This window comes from Podarcis cretensis (assembly GCF_951804945.1).
Source record: "Podarcis cretensis genome assembly, chromosome: 2".
NCBI lineage: Eukaryota > Metazoa > Chordata > Lepidosauria > Squamata > Lacertidae > Podarcis > Podarcis cretensis.
In genome coordinates, this window is record NC_137171.1 from 68987507 (window position 1) to 69008027 (window position 20521).

At 48.6% G+C, this 20521-nt stretch overlaps 1 protein-coding gene across 2 annotated transcripts; it reads right to left on the bottom strand.

Annotated features, from left to right (window-relative positions):
• Positions 1 to 583: 583 nt before the first annotated feature.
• Positions 584 to 20195, bottom strand: RNF44 (ring finger protein 44). 2 transcript variants are annotated; one of them, XR_013836519.1, is made up of 11 exons: positions 20017 to 20195; positions 18703 to 18919; positions 16382 to 16549; positions 15489 to 15662; positions 11678 to 11845; positions 10987 to 11105; positions 10652 to 10739; positions 10233 to 10354; positions 6687 to 6786; positions 3207 to 3376; positions 584 to 1982 (listed from the first exon to the last, which is right to left on the bottom strand). XR_013836519.1 is itself a non-coding variant. In XM_079968295.1 (10 exons), the coding sequence occupies exons 1-10, from the start codon at positions 20121 to 20123 to the stop codon at positions 3314 to 3316; spliced, it is 1326 nt and encodes a 441-aa protein (XP_079824421.1). In that variant the 5' UTR covers positions 20124 to 20195; the 3' UTR covers positions 584 to 3313. The 2 variants fall into 2 exon arrangements, 1 of the variants encoding a protein (XP_079824421.1); XM_079968295.1 differs by having other exon boundaries at positions 584 to 3376.
• Positions 20196 to 20521: the final 326 nt, after the last annotated feature.

The following is a 20521-nucleotide window of genomic DNA, read 5'->3' on the forward strand; positions in this document are numbered from 1 at the left end:
AGATTGCTACCCAGCTGTAGTTAAGCAGAAAATGCACCTTGCTACATCCTGTCTGTGTGGCTTGGCGTCTTTCTGCAGGACTTTGAAGATCATCCCTGGACTGGTAACGGAATAAAAGGTCCACGAGACAAAACAAAAGCAGGTTCTCAGATCCCCAACCTCCTAGTTCCCCAGAGGACTTCCTGAATTCAAGTGGCTCAAGAACCCCAGCATCTGGGGTCGGGGTGGGGGGAGAGATTAGCTGCAAGCACCAATGGCAAAAGGCCTGGTGGCCCCAGCTACACCTAAAAAAACTTTCCCCTGCTTCAGAGGTAAGTATTGCTGAGAGCCAGTGGGCTCAGGAAAACAACAACGCAGACAGCTAGACTGCTCCTGCCCACTGTTTTAAGAGAGGCCACCACCACCTGAGCTCGGAACACCCCACAGAAAAGAGCCAGGTTGGAAGAATCTAGCTTTCCTTCACAAACACTGCTCCAAGGCTGGCCCAGACCAATCTGAGTAATGGGCCCATGGTTTGTTCCACCCGCTCCGCTCATGAGTGCCCCTCCGGCATTTGTGTGGCTGGGAGAATGGGAATTTGGGGGGGGGGGGTAGTTTTGTGGGAAGAGGCTCCAGTAGGCCCAGGGATGCTGGATGAGCAGGAAAAGCATGGCCCGCTCTCATCTGCTGCCATCCATTCCAAAAGGGGGTTGGTATAAGCTGACAATTAAAGGCAGCAGGAATCAATGAACCCAGCTAGGGAGAAGATGGAGAATATGCAGGGGGGAAAGAGAGCTCCACCTTGTGGACGGTGGAGGAAGTTGAATTCTGACGGAGCCACACTTGCCAGACACATCCCACTAGCTGACACAGGGACAAGGTTCATGTGCCGGGAAAAGATGCAGAGAGGAAAGGGGGCGATGGCAGAGCAAGGAGCATGTCAGTGGGTGCAACTTCACCCACCTCTGCAGCACCGTGAAAGAGAAGATGCACCTAACAAAACACCCCACAGCCCACAGCCTCCTTTCTGAGGCTGCTACTAACCGCTCCCCCCGCCGCCTGCCAACACTGACCCTTGCAAGCCTACCTCGAGGTTCAGTCCTGTATGTGCCCCCCCTCCCACAGCTGACTCCTCTTGGCCCAACCAGGTTTCAAACCCATCTCTAATCTGGAGGGGGTGGGGTAGGGGGGAAGGGGAGGGAGAAATGCCCTGAAAAGCGTTGACGGTCCTTGTGAGGCGTTGCGGACATGTGCAGTACAGTGCATGGCAGTAATCAGCTGAGCACAAAGAACTCCCTCTTTAACCCCCCCACCCCATCACCCCCACAGCTGGCTAGAGAGTTAGCCAATACCAAGTTCCAAGCTGGTCATAACATGCATGCATAATTTGTGAACATTTACATTAGGTTTCATCGTCCTCTCCGAGTCCTTCTTGCCAGGCTTCCGAACACAAACCAACTACATGGCGAGGGCTTCTCTCTCTCTCGGCTCCATGGTATAATCATGCAAAACAACTTTTATTTTTTTTTAATATAATATTTTTTAAAACGATCACAGGTTTCTGTAACAGGGTGGCAGGTCGGTTGCTTTCTTGCTTCAAACCAGCAGGTGCTTTTTTTTAGGTAGGATTAGTGTGTGTGCACGCACGCACGCAACACACGCACACACGCACGCGCAGAGAGAGACAGGAAGGCACACAACTCGCATGTATGCTCGTCATGGCGAAACAGCCCACCCCACCCCACCCCACGGTGCCTGACCCACAGCACAAGCATCAGGCCATGCAGGGGGGAAAACAGCACTCCGTTGGGGGTGGCAGTAGGAGGGCCAAACTTCACTTGGGGACCCCAGGAAGGGGGAAGGAGGAGGAGAAATGGTCGAGCGAGTGGAAAAGGGAATGGAGACGTCTGCCTGGTCCTACGCAGAAAGGAAAGAAAGCTGATGCAGCAGTGCATCTTGGAGGGAGGAGCGGTTTTCGCCAGATGGGCTTTTCTCCATGATAGCTAGTGCAAGGGTAGACAACAACAAGATGAATAAATAATTCCCCATCTGCTCGCTGCCCAGGATCCTACTGCAGAGAGCTTCGCAGCGGCCCCGGCAGCTTTCAGGGGCTTAGCCTGGGGTCAGCACAGAAAAGCGGGCAGGATTTACAGTGGGACTAAAGGCTTCTGCTTCAGTCGGCTGAGCATCTCCCTCTTCCCTGAAGAAGGAAAACAGGGAGAGAGGGAGGCAAAGAGACACACATGCCCTCCCCTGAGATATGGGGGAAACAGTGGCAGGAACCTGATTTTTATTTTTATTTTTTGGAAGGGGTGTGTGGATTTCATGGAGATGGGTGCTGAGAAAGAAAGGGGACCCCAAGGAAAACAACTGAGGTGCAGAAGGGAAGAGAAGTAATTGTCAGCTCTAGCTAGAGAACATGATTCTGAAGACAGGCCTCGCGAAGAGAGCCTCCACCTTACAAATGTATGAAGCAGAGCCAGCTGCTTCACCACGAGGATTCTCACTCACTCAACTCATGCTTTCCTCCACGTCTTTTGAGGGGGAAATGGGTCTCCACATGCCCCTCTGCAATGAGAAGGGGAGCTGAGTGGGATGGGATATTGCTGGGCCTTGCGCAGGCCTGTTTCGCTCCACCACCACCACCCTGCTACGGAGCCCTGAATGCCGCCCAGCATCTCCGGCGTGTAGGAAGGGCAAGATGGGGTGTGTGTGTGTGTAAGGAAAAGCCAGAAGAGGCAGCCCTGGGCCATGATTTGTGTGTGGGCAACCCCAAATGGTTCCGAGGAAGGCTTTGGGCCCCCCCTCATCAGTGCTGCAACCAACCACTTCCACTGCCTGCCACGCGACAACACTATGCTTTGGGGGGCAAGTGGTTGGGGGGTGGGATTGAAGCAGGCACTTCCTCCCCCATCTTTGAGCTGCTCTGCTTCTGAAGGCCCCGATCTGGTGGCGCCAGAAGTGGGGGTGGGAGGGGGACTAAAAATACCTGGGTCAGACAGCCACAACAAAACCCAAACAAGGAAAGGAGAACCAAAACGAAAGGAATGCAAGATCACCTGGAGAGTAAAATGGCGCAAGGATGGAGTCTCTTTGGAGTGCGGAGCACATGGGGAGGCCTCCCCCTAGCGAAGCGTGACACCGCGGAGCTGGCTCTGCCACCAGGCCCAGTCCATGCCACGGAGGGGTAAGGGTAGGGGGGTGTCATACATTGCTTATATTCTCACCACATCCCAGGAGAGTCCCCAGAGGCTTAAGTGTACAGGCTGGGCCAAGCCCCTGGGCCAAGGTCCGTATCCTGGAGTGAATTTGTGCAGCAGTGCGTTGACGAGCCTCACTCAGCCTCCCGGTGCACTTCTGAGGCATCTGCCCGGCAGATTGGGCATGTGCGGTTTGCCTGCAATGACCAAGGGCAGAATCAGGAAAGAGGGACGTGGCTTTAAGGTCAACCACATCCACTAGGAAACGTTTCCGCTTAAGAATCAGCAGCAGCAGCCTGTATCCATTTATCTGAGACCTGTTGCTCGTTGTAGGTTTGACACTCTCTCCTAAACTACAGGATGAACATCTAATGAATGAAGGAATGGACGTCTCAAGGTATCAACCAGCAAGGACAAGAAACTGGGCTCTATCTCGGACACAGGTGGAGAACCTTTTTGGGCCCCAAGGACCCCATGCCTTCATGAGCATCCTTCCAAGGGCCACATGCCAGCCGTGGGCCGAGCCAAAGGCAAAAGTGGCCAGAGCAACAGATGCAATTCTCACCTTTGTACAGCAGGCTACATTCTGGCCTTCCAAAACTCAGGTGTTCCTACACAGATCTCTCCATCCAGGGTGACAAGAGGCATTATCCTAATGCAAGGATGCATTCCAACCAGGCAAAAAGCACCTGGTTGGAAAAAAAAGCTGGCGAAAGGCATGGCTTGGGGAGAGGGCGTGGTCAAAGGGGGAATCATGAGGGCTGGTTGGCTGAATTTGGTCCCACAAATCTGAGGTTCTCCATCCCTGCTCTAGGGGAACAAGGTAGTTAAGAGCGAACCTCCTCTTCCAGAAGCCCTCCAGTCCAATTCTTTCCTTCTAACATAATTTCCTTTGGATCAGAAGCTAGGTAAAAAGCAGGAGGCTGACAGCAGGAATAAACAAGAAGGTTGCAAAACAGAGACAAGATATGGAGTGCTCCTAGGATTTGCACTGAGACCAATGTTACTTACCGTATTTTTCCTTCTATAACACGCAGATTTTTTCTCCTAAAAAGGAAGGGGAAATGTCTGTGTGTGTTATTGAGCGAATGTGTGGTCCCTGGAGCCAAGTGGTGCGAGGGGAGGCAAAAAAAAGCAGACAAAAATCAAATTGCGCGTCTCCTAGAAGGGAAACTTGAAAAGAGGAAGCGGCTGCTTTCCGGCATTCTGCCTCAGGGTCTTACTGCCCACCTATCTCTGTTTCCTTGCTGTGTTTGCTCAAACGGAACAAAGAGCAGGGAAAGCCCCTCCCCTCCGGGCAAGCAGAGGGGAAAGCTGAAAACATGCAGGAGGGAGAGAGAGAGAGAGAGAGAGCGTGAGCTGGCTGGCTTGGGTGGGTAGGTGAGGGAAAACTTTTGCCTTCCTTTCCTCCTTACCCCTCTCCTGCATTCTTAGCCAGCTGCTTCTCTGCACACCCCTCTCCTGCTCCTTGTCCCTTCTGTGTTTTTCCTTCCCTCCCCACTTAAAATGTGGTTAAAAAGCATGGATCCACATGGATCCTCAGGATCTTTGCATTGGGTCAGCCCAAATTCACCATCAGATCACATAGCATGTCCATGGCTACAGCCTGCCCCCCAAAAATCACGCACCCACTGTTGCCTGGGGCTGCAATGGTGCAAAAACGTGGTTACAAAACATGGATCCACATGGATCCTCAGGATCTTTGCATTGGGTCAGCCCAAATTCACCATCAGAGCACATAGCATGTCCATGGCTACAGTCTGCCCCCCAAAAATCACGCACCCACTGTTGCCTGGGGCTGCAATGGTGCAAAAACATGGTTACAAAGCATGGATCCACAGGGATTCTCAGGATTTTTGCATTGGGTCACCCCAAATTCACCATCAGATCACATGTCTGTGGCCACAGCATGTAGCACAAAAATGATACATCCACTGTTTCATTCAGAATGTTTTTTCCCTTGTTTTCCTCCTCTAAAAACGATGTGCGTGTTATGGTCAGGTGCGTGTTATAGAGCGAAAAATACGGTAATTTGTTCATGAATAATCTGGACTCAGCTGAGAAATAAAATGGCCAAGTTTGTAGTTGACAACAGATTATTTAAGATGGTGGAAACCCACAAACTCCCAATAAAATTATGAATGAGATTCAATATAAGTCAAGTCAAGTAATGGCAGTGGTATGGCCACATTTGGAATACTATGCACCATTTTGGTCACTTTCTCAAAAAGGGTCTCATAAGGCTGCAAAAGGTGAGAAGTTAACAAGTGAAATTTACAGAATTGCGGAGTCACAAGATGTGGCTGTGGCCTAGGTGACTTCAAAAGGGCACGGGACAAAATTAATGGAAAATAAGTATATCAATGGCTAATTGCGTGTGATGGTTCAACAGAATCTCTAGGCATGCCTCTGAATACTAAGGGAAAGGGGGGGAAAAGGCACTTTCTTTTGCACCCCATTTGAGGGCTTTCTAGGGGTATCTGGCAGACCACTGCTGGAAACAGAATGCTAAACTCAAAGGACCCACTGTCTGATCCACTAGACCTTTTCTTAAGTTTAAGGCACTGCATACCTGAAGGAGCGTCTTCACCCCCATCATTCAGCCTGGACACCAAGGTCCAGCTCTGAGGGCCTTCTGGCAGTTCCCTCACTATGAGAAGTGAAGTTACAGAGAACCAGGCAGAGGGACTTCTCGGAAGTGGCACCCACCCTCTGGAACATCCTCCCGTCAGAAGTCAAGGAGATAACTATACAACTTTCAGAAGACTTCTGAAGGCAGCCCTGTATCAGGAGGTTTTAAGTGTTTGATGCTTTATTATGTTTTTATATGAGTTTCGAAGCCGCTCAGAGTGGCTGGGGCAACCCAGCCAGATGCGTGGGGTGATTATTATTATTATTAAGGATTTCCCCCACTCCTGTATTTAAATTAGGATTCTGAGTCGCCTTACAGGTGCACAAAAATCATTGAACAGTCATTGCATTTGCACATAATAAAAGTCAGAGTCTCTACTTAAAGGATTTGCCTGCAATTTACCCACAATGTTGAATGGAGATTAGAAGCAGTGGTTGAATCCCAGATTTCACTCCTGCTGACAGAAGGGGGCGGAGGTGACTTTTTCCAAGTCACTCTTCCCTCTGCATGTCCTCCGGAAAAACTGCTCCAGAGGGGTGCAAAACTTCCCCAGAACTGCAGGGGAGATTTCCATGGCCAGGAAGAGCCCTGCCGCTCCTGCAAAGTCCCTAGATCCATCCCGCACGAGTCCCCTTCCCCTTCACGGTGCAGTTGCAATCAACAGCCAGTAGAGAGTGCTGTCAAAGCTGATTCCAAAGCTCTGGATCTCTCAGATCGCTTGCACAGAGGCCCGTTCCCCCCTGTATGCCCGCCCCCCACTTGATGATTATGCGCTTCCGAATATGCTCCTTGCCGATTAAGCCGCAGCATCCCGGACAGAATAATCTCTTAATGCAATGGTTCCCCAGTGATAAAGCAAGAGCAGCAGATGTTACCTTTAACCATTTGTCGATGCACTTAGCGTGGAACTCGTGGTTGCAGGGCAGAACTCGCAGCAGCTGCCTGACTTCGAAGTCGCTGAAGCACACAACACACCTGGGGAAGGGAGGGAGAAGGACCCAGTCAGTGAAGTGTCAGAAGAACGACAAAGGAGCAGCACACCAATAGCTATCCACTGTCTTCAAGCACCACATGGTCCAGTTTCCCCACACAGGGGCAAGATTCTCTGCAGGCCCATAGGAAGTTGCCTCATGCTGAGTCAGATCTACAGTGATGGGCAGATGCTGTCCAGGGTTTCAGGCAGGATTCTCTCTCAGACCCACCTGGAGATGCTGAGGACCCATGACCATCTGTCTAGGAAGTAGAGGCTCTGCCACTGAGCTTCAGACCTCCCACTCTTTGGGAGTAGTGCCTCCCACTGTTTCCAGCAGAATCTTATTTAGGTGCCCAATACATACTTCCAGGTGACACTGCATGATCATGCTAGGAAAAGGATTTCACCGCTCAACTTGATTGTACATATCAGTAAGGGTTGTTGTCTTCCACTGACAATTCACCGATCTGCTCGGGTACAATCTGAACTCACTCCTCAAGAAGCCCTTCTAATCCTAAAGGTAGACAGATGTACTGCCCCTTCAAAAGCAGACTTAAAAAAACGCAAAAAACACCAGTGACTGGGTGAGAGTTCAGTTCCTCCTCACCTTCAGCTGCATATTATTATGAGTAGTAGTATACCACCCTTCAAGTTCCAGAAAAACATCTTCTTCTGCTTCATTGACTACACAAAAGCATTTGACTATGTCGACCACAGCAAACTATGGCAAGTTCTGAAAGAAATGGGAGTGCCTGATCACCTCATCCTGAGAAATCTCTATGCGGGACAAGAAGCTACAGTTAGAACTGGATATGGAACAACTGATTGGTTCAAAATTGGGAAAGGAGTACAACAAGGCTGTATATTGTCTCCCTGCTTATTTAACTTATATGCAGAATTCATCATGCGAAAGGCTGGACTTGATGAATCCCAAACCAGAATTAAGATTGCCGGAAGAAATATCAACAACCTCAGATATGCTGATGAAACAACCTTGATGGCAGAAACTGAGGAGGAATTAAAGAACCTTTTAATGAGGGTGAAAGAGGAGAGTGCAAAATATGGTCTGAAGCTCAACATCAAAAAAACGAAGATCATGGCCACTGGTCCCATCACCTCCTGGCAAATAGAAGGGGAAGAAATGGAGGCAGTGAGAGATTTTACTTTCTTGGGTTCCATGATCACTGCAGATGGTGACAGCGGTCACGAAATTAAAAGACGCCTTCTTCTTGGGAGAAAAGCAATGACAAACCTAGACAGCATCTTAAAAAGCAGAGTCATCACCCTGCCAACAAAGGTCCGTATAGTTAAAGCTATGGTTTTCTCAGTAGTGATGTATGGAAGTGAGAGCTGGACCATAAAGAAGGCTGATCGCCGAAGAATTGATGCTTTTGAGTTATGGTGCTGGAGGAGACTCTTGAGAGTCCCATGGACTGCAAGAAGATCAAACCTATCCATTCTTAAGGAAATCAGCCCTGAATGCTCACTGGAAGGACAGCTGAGGCTCCAATACTTTGGCCACCTCATGAGAAGAGAAGAATCCCTGGAAAGGACCCTGATGTTGGGAAAGATGGAGGGCACAAGGAGAAGGGGACGACAGAGGACAAGATGGTTGGACAGTGTTCTCGAAGCTACCAGCATGAGTTTGACCAAACTGCGGGAGGCAGTGGAAGACAGGAGTGCCTGGTGTGCTCTGGTCCATGGGGTCACAAAGAGTTGGACACGACTAAACAACAACAACATACCGCCCTTCATCCAAATATCCCAACAGAAAAACAAAAACAAAATGTATAATAAAATAAAAACAAACCAATAACCTTCCTTCTACAAACACATGTAGAAAGCCATAGAACAGCCAAACGCTTGGCTGAAGAGAAACATGTTCACCCAGCACCTAAAGATGTGTAATGAAGGCACCAAGAGAGCCTCCCTGGGGAGAGAATTTCACAAACAGGGAGCCACTGCAGAAAAGGCCTGTTCTTGTGTTGCTACCCTCTGGGCCTCTTGTGGGGGAAGCACATGAGAAAGAGCCTCAGATTATGATTGCAGAGTCTGGAGCAGTTCATATGGGTAGAGCCGGTCCTTGAAATACTGCAGTCCTGAGCCATTTAAGGCTTTATAGGTCAGAACCAACACTTTGAATTGGGAAACTAATTGGCAGCCAGTGCTGTTGGGCCAGGATCGGTCTAATATGCTCAAAGTGTCTTGCCCCAATGAGCAACCACAATCAGTGCAGATTTTAGCCAAGACCTCCCTGCTTTGAGCAGGGGTTGGGGTTTTTGAATAGTCTTTCCTACTCTCAGGCATTTCTCATGGTTATTCATTTAAATATTTAATTGGTCCCCTTTTTTATTAACCCCACCACCACCACACCAATCTATTATTTTTTCATACTTCAAAGACCACTCTGAATGAAAGGGGCCTTTGATTAGCAGAAGGTCAAAGCAATACTTGCAAATCAGGATTGTATATATTCTTCTCCTCTTGTGTTTTTAAATTGTTTTAAGTTGTTTCGATTCGGTGTTTTTGATATGGGAACTTTCTAAATATGATTTATAACCGACTGAGGTGTTTTATTAGCTGTTATTCTTTTTTTAATGCATATTGTGAGCTGCCCTGGGTCCTGCACTATGAGAAAGGTGGGATATAATGAAATAAAAAGAATAGACAGGAAGGTCACAAGGACCAGTCAATCAGCCTCTGCACAGCTCGCTTGCCCTGGAAACAGGAAGAACCTGTTGCTCATGAGTTGGATTTGGTTTGGAAGTCTGTACATATATCCAGAAAGAAAAGAAAGAAAAAAGGGTGAGTGCAACCCCCTCCCCACAACACATTTTAAGGTTAAATAATAATAAAAAAAAGGGGCAAGCGTAGATCAACAACAGGCTTACAACTCAAGCTATTTATTTCTCGTTCCATAGGAGAGTCAACATGAATTATTTTATTTATTAATGTGACATCCCACTAAGTCATACTCAGAGCAGCCCAACGGAAATCAATAGGCTGAAGTCCACTTCTTCCAGTGGATCCACTCATACTATGACTTAGTCGGGTATCACCCTAGATTTGTTTATGTTCCACCCTTTCACTGCAGTTGCATTGCTCAGAGAGACTTACAACAGTTTGCAAAATGATGCCGAAGGAAACTCCCTAACTGGTAGGAAATGGACAACTAAAGATTGGGTCCCTGCAATAAGAGCAGGAGACAGCCAGAACTCCCTGCTGCCACTCACATAAAGTGGCAATGACCACCTGTGTTCTAAATCCTGTGTATCTAGTACTAGTTACACCACCATCATCCCCCCTCTCTCTTTTACACACACACACACACACACACACGAGAACTGAAACACTCATGCCCGCTATCCCAATTCCTTCCAAATTCAGCTGTGCTGCCTTTTATTCCCCATCCAGGACTTCACTGAAGGACCTCTCTCCCAACACTTACAAGGTCTGCTCCGACTGATGGCTTTCTGGGTTGAAGCGGTAGGACGGAAGGTGTTCAATGTCTGCTTTGGTGAGTCCCCGGGGTTTGGCCTCTCCTAGCCTCTCGGCCAGGTTCAGTAATGCCTAGTGGAAAATAAAAAAAAAGAACATACATACACAGCTGATCAGCTTCCTTCTGGGCTCCAATCAGGCTTCCTCCTACACCCCCCGAAACCCGCTCTTTCAGCAGTACATTCACCACAGGACGGTTCCTTCTCCTAGCACTGCTGCCACTTGACCCCATCACACAGCAAACCCTACCATCTTCCTGAGAGAGCTGGCTAAGCCAAGTTCCACCATGCACTGAGGGCACCACTAACCAGCTGCTCTAGAGCCTTCCCGCCATTCCAATGCCCCCTAGGGAGAGGGAGGCCAACCCACCTCATAGTTTTCCATCTCCACATCATCCACATCCAAGTCCAAACTTATTGTAGGCCCCACAGCTGTCGGTGACACAGGAAGCATTGATCTGAAGTTCAAAGGCAGAGGGGAGTAGTCAACAGGAGCAGAAAATCGCACAGGCACACAAACCAAGGCAGAAACCAACCTTGCGTTTCGAATGAGTACATGGGTAGGAAAAGGAGGCAAGTCCATATTCCCACCGAGGGGCCACGCTGAAAGAAAGGCAAGGCCCTCAGCCCTAGACCCCAGCAGCAAAGGGGAGGTTCCTTCCTCATGCAGCACTTCCTCCCTCTGTTTGATCCATGGATACTCACAGGAAGTATGGCAGGAAGCTTGGGTAGTATGGAGGCGGTGGTGGGGGCGGAGGCGGCAGTGGCTGCTGCAATCTGTATCGCTGGGTGTTCAGTCGCCGGGGCATCATGTGTGGATATGGCTGTTGGAAACACCGGGAGGTGAGTCAGTTTGATGCGTACTGAGATGGTGCTGACTAATCCCTAGGCAGTATATTCCCCATACCAAACAGGACACAAATAAAAATCTGCAGCTAGGAAAACAGAAACATTCTGCACCAAGAAAGGATGAATTCTGCAGCATGAAACATTATCAATCACTGCAGATCTTCAAAGCCACCTTATACAGGTTGTCTGTATCCCCACGGAACAACGGCACACACATGCACAAGTATTTCCTACACGAGTGGGGGAGTTAAGAGCTGCAAAAGCAAAAGGAAAGCTCCCAAACTGTGAAGAGTCATCCTTTCGTGAAAGGGCATCTACCCACCTACAGAGGCTACTGAAAAGGGCTAGCCAACTCTGGAGAAAGACCCTGACCCCTGGTCACTCATTTTGCACCTCACGGTGTACAAAGGGTCATCAGATGGTCAACCCTGCTAAAGCACAGAGTCCCATTATTCCTGAGCAAACGAAGGACCCTCTTTAAGAGGCCCTTTCCCCCTCAGGGGGTCCAGTGCTTGAGGCCTCATTACTATGATCCCAGAACACTCACCACGCCAAAGGGCAGTTCCTGGTGCAGTGGGTCATGGGTGTGTGGAAGGTAATGTAGCGGCACGGAGGGAGACAGTGCAGGAGTATGGTGGGAAGGAGAATAGGAGAAGCCTCCGATAGAGTGCTGTTCACCCCGGAGCTCCACCTCATTGTCTATCCTTTGCAGTGGCTGAGGAGAAAGCAGACAACATACAGGGCTAACTAGCAACAGCTCCCAAATACTCCCAGAGAGTTAGAAATGCTGCCATTCTTACTCAGGATAGTACAGAACAGGGTAGTCCAATGGGCAGCCCTCAAGGCCTTTCTGGCAGCCCTCAGCAACATAGGAACCCCCTTCCCCTGCCCTTGCACTGCCTTCCCAAAGCTGGATAAGTGAGGCGCTAAGCTTTGGGAAGGAGGTGGGAGAGCTCTAGGACCTTGCCAGAGCCCCACACCTCCTTCCCAAAGACAGAGCAAGGGTGAGGGTGGGGAGAAGCACCCTATTTTTGCCTTTTTTCCCCCACGCAACAAGATTTTGTCCAGGATTCTGTATCTTGATTCAAGTCCTGGAAGACCTGCTCCCTGTCCTGCAGGCCTTTTCCTACCAGGCCTAGGCAAGTGGAGCCTTGATGGACTCCAGCTACAAAAAGCTGAGGCTGCAGAACACTCTTGGGCTGCGGTGTTGTTTGAGAGGGTTTGTTGCACAGGGAGTCACTGGTGTTAATGTTCTGTAACTTCATTTTGGATCTTATGATTTATGTGACCATTGTTCCAATTTGGTTGTGTATTTTTGATGTCATGTTTATTGTTTATTACTATTTATCTATGTCTGTAGCTATGTAATTTTTGGTATGTTGAAAGCCACCTTAAGCATGGATTTAACTTTGGAAAGGTAGCATACGAATAAAATGACTGATTGATTGATTGATTGATTGGACACTGGGAGAAAGTCCACAGCTCAGTGGCAGAACACAGGCTATGCTTTCAAGAGCCCAGTGTGGCCCCCTAGCATCTCCAGGGAGTGTGGGGAAAAGAGGCCCTTTTGGAACCCGAGAAAGCTGCTGGCAGTGAGCGTGTAGACAACACTGGGCTACAAGGACTGAGGGCAGCATCCTATTGTAATTTTAAGATGACTACTGCCCCATCCAAAACCCTAAATCAAATCCCTACTTTTGTAGTGTACACCAGACTCGCTCAAACCACTAAGCCCTACTATTACTGCCACAGACCCTCTTTCATAACGATGCCTGCTCTTTTAGACCAATACTAAATCCTTGGCACTGCTCCCTCTGGCAGCAAGTTCCTAATGCTGACTACAGTACATGAAAAAGCACAGTGCGTAGTGCACAGAGTCCCATACTCCTCCTAACTAGTAGCATCGCTGGGAACTGTTGCTCCAAATCTGTCATCTCCATTTCATTTAGTCACCCTCCTTTCCTTGCTTCCTCTTCAAAGAGAAGACGCTGAAGGATGGAACCCAAATTATACAGGCAGAAAATATAGGAAGGGTACAGAAGTCACCCAGGGCGGGAGTGTGTGCGTAACAGTGTAGCCTGTAAAAATCTATCCCAACACATGTAGGGCTCATATAAGTTTGTATGGATTCATCTGATCGGCATTAAATCTGCCAAACATATCAGAAGGCCAGACAGGTAACAGACCTCAAGTTTCCAATGCCCTGAAGAAGTTCTGGCCAGCCCCGCTCAGCTCAGGGCTCACTGGTTAGTTCTGGGGGTTGCTGCCTCAACTTCAGTTACCCACTTAAAAAATAGGAAGATTAACAGCCAGCCTCACAGGATCATTGTATTGCATGTTGGGAGGATAGAATTGTGATGTAAGGCATTCTGGACACTGAACAGTTTATAGCAATGTATTATTTCAAACATACATCACCTTGAGCATTCTTATTAAAAATGGAAATGCAAATCATAAATACTTCAAGAAAAATGTGCATGCTAATATTTTTATTCTTATTTATTGAATTCATATACTTCCCTATAACTGGAGGTCTCAGGGCGGTTCACAGAATCAAATCAAAATATAAAAAACCACAAAATACCACAAAATACGTAATCAATATAAATCAATACCACAAATCATAATCAATACCACAAAATACATAATCAAAATAAAAACAGCAACCCAATAACCCCCCCCTCAAAAAACAAACAAAAAACCTCACCTTTAAAAAGGGCAGAGAATGTCAATCAAAGGCCTGGTTAAAAAGGAACCATTTTGCTTGGTGCCTAAAGGTGTGTAATGAAGGCGCCAGGTGAACTTGCTTGGGGAGAGCATTCCACAGATGGGGAGCCAGGACCTCTCGAGGAGGAGGCACACAAAAGCGGGCCTCAGAAGATGACCTCAGGGTCCAGGTAGAAAGGCGGCCCTTGAGATACTGAAGTTCTGAACCATTTAAGGCTTTATAGGTCAAAACCGGCACTTTGAATTGGACCCGGAAACTAACTGGTAGCCAGTGCAGTCGGACCAAGATCAGTTTAATATGCTCAAACCATCTTGCTCCAGTGAGCAACATGTCCGCTGAATTCTTCACTAGCTGAAGTTTCCAAACCATCTTCAGAGGCAGCCTTATGTATAACACATTGCAGTAATCTAACCTTGAGGTTACCAGAGCATAGGCAACAGTAGTTAGGCTATCCCTGTCCAGATAGGGGCATAGCTGAGGCACCAGCCGAAGCTGATGGAAGGCACTCTGGACCACTGAGGTGACCTGAGCCTCGAGCGACAGCAAAGGATCCAGGAATACGCCCAAGCTATGAACCTGCTCCTTCAGGGGCAGCATAACCGCATCAAGAGCAGGCGACCACCCAGCCATCTGGTTGCAGTGCCAGGGTCCAATCTGCCCCAGGTGATCAGTGGCAGCGAGGGACCGCTCCTTACCCCAATCTCTTTATGCAGAACCCCCTTCCTTGTTCCACCTAGTCACAACAGATGTGACTTATGGATGGAACTGCTGCCACAGAGGCACTAAGTACCGTCACTCCACACTGTCCTACATGGTACATACTGAGCAAGGTCACTTCATGCCTGCTGATGTGTGCAGCCCAGGCTTGGCTTTGCAGCTAGCCTGAGCCAGACAGGATTCTAGTCAACTGACTGTGGTACATTGGATACAGTGAAAAGGAGACCCATCCACCACACAGACAACCGACCTTCAGTGTTCGAAATTAGCCAGGCACATTTTGAACCTGGCTTCCAGCCACTTACAAACAAGTACAATCAACATGAATTTCAGGAACCAAAATGCTTGTTCTGTGTAGCCTGAGCAGGAGCAGATACCATTAAGAAAAGGAGGTCGGCATAGGCCAATATGTATACGGACTGTCCCTGGATCAAGCGACTTTTCTTCTTTAAGTTCTCAAAGCTCTTAACTTAACTCAAGGTTGTCATCTGAACTACTCAGATGCTTAACTGCTAATCAATTACAGTCAGCCCATTGTTTGTGGGGGGAAAGAAGACTTTGGAGCAGTCTTGCCCCAAAATGGCAACCAGATGTTCTGTTTTGGCAAATGAAACCTTGGTTTAAGGAGCCATTTGGCACCTAGCTTATACATGTGAGTTTCTAGCATTGCCTACCTACCTCTGATGACCATTGGAAACCAGGTACAGTTCTCTCTTGTTACAACGGCAAGAGACCTCCTTTGAAGACTGAAACCCAAGTCTTCAAACCGTATGCTACGCTGGAGAACTGAGATCACACCAGCTTTGATATCCCTCAGAAGAACAGAGCTGAGAGCATGGAGTGGGGATAGGATCCAGACATCCCTCCCTTCCCTCCACCAAGCCCACCCGCCTGCCACCCCAAAACAACTTACCATGCGAGGGTGCTGGGGCTGGAGTGGGACAAACTGGCTGAGGGGAGCCATGTGTGGAGGCTGGTGTGGCGGCACAGGCGGTGGAGGGTGCAGGATGTAATGGTCGCTGGAAATGAGCGGTGGGAACGTTTGGTAGGAGACAGGGAGCTGCTGCATGGCACAGGCCTGGATCAGCTATAAGAAGGGAGAGAGGGAGGGAGGGAAGGTAGAGAGTCACCATTAAGAGTCACCATGAGAAGGCTAGGTAAAGGTAAAGGTACCCCTGCCTGTACAGGCCAGTCGTGTCCGACTCTGGGGTTGCGCACTCATCTCGCTCAAGAGGCCGGGAGCCAGCGCTGTCCAGAGACACTTCCGGGTCAAGTGGCCAGTGTGACGAAGCTGCAGCTGGTGAGCCAGCACCAGCGCCGCACACGGAAACGCCGTTTACTTTCCCGCTATAAAGCGGTACCTATTTATCTACTTGCACTTAGGGGTGCTTTTGAACTGCCAGGTGGGCAGGAGCTGGGACCAAACGACGGGAGCTCACCCCGCCGTGGGGATTCGAACCGCCGACCTTGCGATCAGCAAGTCCTAGGCACTGAGGTTTTACCCACAGCGCCACCCGCGTCCCTACAACCAACTTCAAAGGCAGCTGACGTCGGTCTGGCTACAGAACAGGGTGGGGAGAATCCCGTGAGCAGCAGGCTATATCCTCTCCTCTAAGATTGGCAGGAAACCTACAGGCCTTAAGCAGAATGTCAATATATCCTAGCCTCTTTTTATAGGTAACAAAACCAGCCCGGCTGATCAGGTATCAAACCCAAACAGAGAAGTGGTGCAATACCCCGCTCATGGCAAATCAGAGAACAATACATTTAACCTTCACTGCTCTCTCCCCATACCAAGAGACTCACGGGGGGTGGGAGGCAGCAGAGTGGGTAGTGCTGTCCGCTGAACATCACTGAGCATGCTGGGAGCTGCTGCGCACTGCAACCTGGGATGTGCTGGCCGGTGTGAATGGGGAAGCCTTGTGTGGTTACTGTGGTTACCGTGTAGGAGAGAGGGATGGCTCCCTGATGCACCTGGAGGAAAGAGAGCAGCAGCGGCAGAATCAAAAGTCACACCTCCTCACATGGGGATGTTCAATCTGCCTTAGATAACCCCTCGCCTGCCACTGCCACCACCACCACCCACGGCTAAAGTATGCCAAAGAATGATACAAGATTCAGATAACCACAAAGTAGAAATTGATGAAATACAATTCATAAGATTAGCATTCCAAATCTACAGCAAACCCACAACTTATGTGCATTTAACTTGTGCACATTCTACACACGTGGCAAAAAAATAATTAAAAAAATTGAAATGGAGGCAGAGTTGTGAGAAAAATGGCTTTGGCAATCCCACCTGCCATTGAACCCAATGTATTTTGACCATATGCAATTTTGATTTTAGGCGTGATCGCTGTAACATAACCCCCACAGAAGTTGTGGGCTTAATGTACAAGGAAGTCCAAGAATTTAAGAGTTGGGATAACACGCTCTCTGAAAGAACACTTTCCAGGCTGCTATGTGTAAGTTCTGGAGATCAAAGATGAGTTATATAGTACTTAGCTTCCTCTAGGAACCAGCACTGCAGCTGACAGACACTTGCAGCTTCTCCCTTGAAGAAGCTTTCCCATTATGGCTCTCGGGGTGTGAGGGCAAAACTTTCTGTAGGTCACAGAATTAATATTTGAACCTATGACTAGCTCATTTCATCTCCTACCGGGAAGCTGCAGGACTCTGCACAATATATGAATTTCTAAAGCTCTGCATTCAAACTGACTCTCGGTGAAAATTCCCTGAGGTGAATCTAGTGACCCAACTACCCATCAAGCGTCTGGAATCCTTCTGAGCTTCTTTTAAGAAATAGTTAGATCTTGAATGCTCGTCCACATACTTTCAATTGCATTTCATCAATTACTATTTTGTGCCCTGAAATATATACATTCTGTTTACGACTTATCCTAAGTGGTTTACTTCTCCTGTTTCCAAGTCCCTCATTATGGGATATGCGACATGCACAGAAAACTGGCATTTTTGACCCTCTGGTCTCCCAAAAGGTTGGGCGAGCTCCCAAACTGAGACATAACCCTCACACCAGGGGACAGATCTACAGTTAGTTTATTGCCTTTGATGAAAACAATATCCTGAGTTTTATTTTCATTTTATTTTGCAGATGGTTAGCAATGTAATTTTATTTTATTTTTATATTGCACAGTGCGATGTGGAGAAGGATTTGTTATTTGAAAAAGCATTGGGTTCAGTCTGTGCACCTGAAGGCGTCCTTCCTTCTTTCACTAGAAGATGTGTCATCACATTGTTCCACCAGCTGAAAAGGGTCCCAAGTTGGGGTGTTCGATCCTTAGCCCACCTATTTTGCTTGTGATGGGTGGTTTTCAGATATATGTTAGATATAGATAGAATGGAAGGGAGAACAGTGCTATTGTGTCATCCCCCCCCCCCCCCAGCAAATGGCCTGTAAAAAAGTCTTCCACAGCCACTGAAGTTTTGTTTTGTGGGAGGTCTGCAGGAATCCCATTGCAGGGACTTGCACTCCGTATTTGCTAGACACACCAGTCCAACCTATTTTGGATCTTACAGCCAAAAGCAGCACATGGTACAAAATCAAACTTCAATATGACAGAACGTTCATGTCCTTGGGTTTGGTTGCTTTGTCAGTCAGGAAATGGAAGTTCTGGTGGAGAGCAACATGGAGAGCAGGAGTAGCTAAGCTGTAGCCCTCCAAACTCTCAGCAGTCCCAGCCAGCATTGGCCAAGGTTGATGGGAGCTGCAGGCCACCAACAGATGGGAGGACACAGGTGAGGTACCCTGATGCAGAAAGATGCTGTTTCTCTGTGCTCAGGCTAGCAAGGAAGGTGCCAGCTTTTTGCTGAATACTGTTGGGAGTGGGCACCCGCTGCCAGGCACTCTACTGGCCTGGATACAGCTGTGCCCATCTCCATTGACAAAAACGGAGCATATCCAACACAGAACAGCCTTCCACTTCAGTGGCAGAAAAGTGAAGGGAGCAGATGTGCTTGCCCTGACCAGGTCTGCTGGTCTTGGTCAGCTTGGGATCTAGGCAAATCCCAGCCACAGTTTCTCCATTGGTGGGACAAGATTCCAGCCCTTGGAATCCGCAGAGTTCTGAGCCATCTACCCCCCACCCCTCCCCAGGCACGGTCCTTACCTGCTCATGGAGATCCACCATGAATGGATGCTGGTGGGGTGAGTGTGCAGCCGGGTGAAGCATTCGTGGTGGCGTATTGGCCAGAACGTACGCCGGGTGCTCATCTACAGGGGTGTGTGGCTGCTGGAAAAAAGCCGGGTGCAAGTAGTTCTCATCCTGGGCTAGGAGAGTTTGCAGAGGTCGCTCGCGTCGGCCCCAGTGGTGCCGGGAAGAAGGGCTGTGGAGCCAGTTGTGGGGAGAGAAATATAGAGGGGTGACCCCAGGGGCCAGCCAATTATCTGCGCTGAGCTCTCAGCTACAAATTCACCCATTTTATTGTATTTTTTTTTTATATAGCAGGGTTAGGCCAGAACAGCAACACAAGGGAGCAACCGTTGGTGCAGCAAAAAACTAGGACACAAGTTCAGTCATAACACTGAATACAGAGACATAACACGGAACAAAGACTTTGAGTGGGTTCCTTTGAGCGGATAGCTAAGAGATAAGATAGAATCTAAATATATTTTATTTTATTATCATTGCTGAATTCTTTCCAGGACTGTGGTTTAACCAAACCCTTCAGCATACAAAGTGAATCTGTTCTTCCTAGTGTCTCAGGCAGGGCTGGGGAACCTGTGGTCCTCTGGATAATGTCCAGAGTGGCTGAGCCTGATGGGAGTTGGAGATCAGAAATATTGGGGGAGATGAGAATAGGTTAAAGTGTCACATTTCAAAGAGCCTCCCAAACATGGCAGGTTCCCAGCATCTGGAGCAAAGCTAGCTTAGTATAAGGCAAGTAAATGAATCCTAAAATCATTAAAACACAGGTTTGCTATGGAGGCCTTTCAACTGATGCTTCAACACCTTTCCGCTGGTAATCCTGGTCACCCCAAGTCTTTCCTTCTGCACCTGCATCCTGGATGTGCATTGCAACACAATGGCTACCAGGACTCTGGATGAGAGCAAAGCTTTAAGTTTGCTCAGGCAGTATCTGGATTAATTTTGTTCAGATACCTACACAAACACCTTGCATGTAAACAAGCTGTGCGTGTTAACGGGATAACACCAGATGGACAGTGCAAGGTTTTCTTCTCATTTAACTTCATATGAGAGGAAGATGGGAGCTGGCGGGTAAAGCAAATATACTCCAGAAAATGTTGGCTTACATTAATATGGGTTGCACTTTTGCTTTCAGAATTGCATAAGGAACCTTTTGGAAATTACAGGGGACCACTTTCGCTATCCGCTTACATACAGGGAGACTCCGGCTTTTCCAGCGCTTGCCCTAAGAAACCTCCAGGTGATCTGCACAGTGAAAGAGAGGAAGAGTCGTACCTTCTCCTGAGGTGTGCTGGGCTGTCACAGCTTCCCCCTGAGAATCGTCGCTGGTCAAAGGGGACAGAAGGAGGCCGCCTATTCACTGCCAGTTCCCATGGTCGCATTGGGGATGTTGGCAAGGCAGGAGGGGGTGCTGGATCTCAGACGCCAAACACGACAGCACCCCAGTTCTTTGGGATCTGTAGAAAGTGGAGAAACAGCCAGTGAGCCGGAGCTTGGAGGCAAGGAGAGGCGTCAAGCAATTTCAGTTCATGACAACAGTCTCCGGATCAGTTGTGCCAACGCTAGGAGGCTACAGCACATCGGCAAGTGGTGGGGAAAATGCTCCATGCATTCAGCCACAGACCAGGCCTCTTCCCTAATTACATCTCCTCCCACAATGCACATGAGGTGCTCTCTCCGAATGTCTACTTCCTCTGCTCAGACCACTTCCACCAGCCTCTACCAGTATCTCTCCATGTATCGTATTCTACCCCTGCCTCCAGGGCAGCAGAGGGTCTCC

Coding starts and splice junctions, on each gene's coding strand:
- RNF44 (XM_079968295.1), bottom strand. CDS start 20,123: ATGCGACCATGGGAACTGGCAGTGAATAGGCGGCCTCCTTCTGTCCCC. Junction 10,740..10,986: donor AGCTTCCTGCCATACTTCCT/GTGAGTATCCAT, acceptor TTTGAACTTCAG/ATCAATGCTTCCTGTGTCAC. Junction 10,355..10,651: donor TGGAGATGGAAAACTATGAG/GTGGGTTGGCCT, acceptor ATTTTCCACTAG/GCATTACTGAACCTGGCCGA.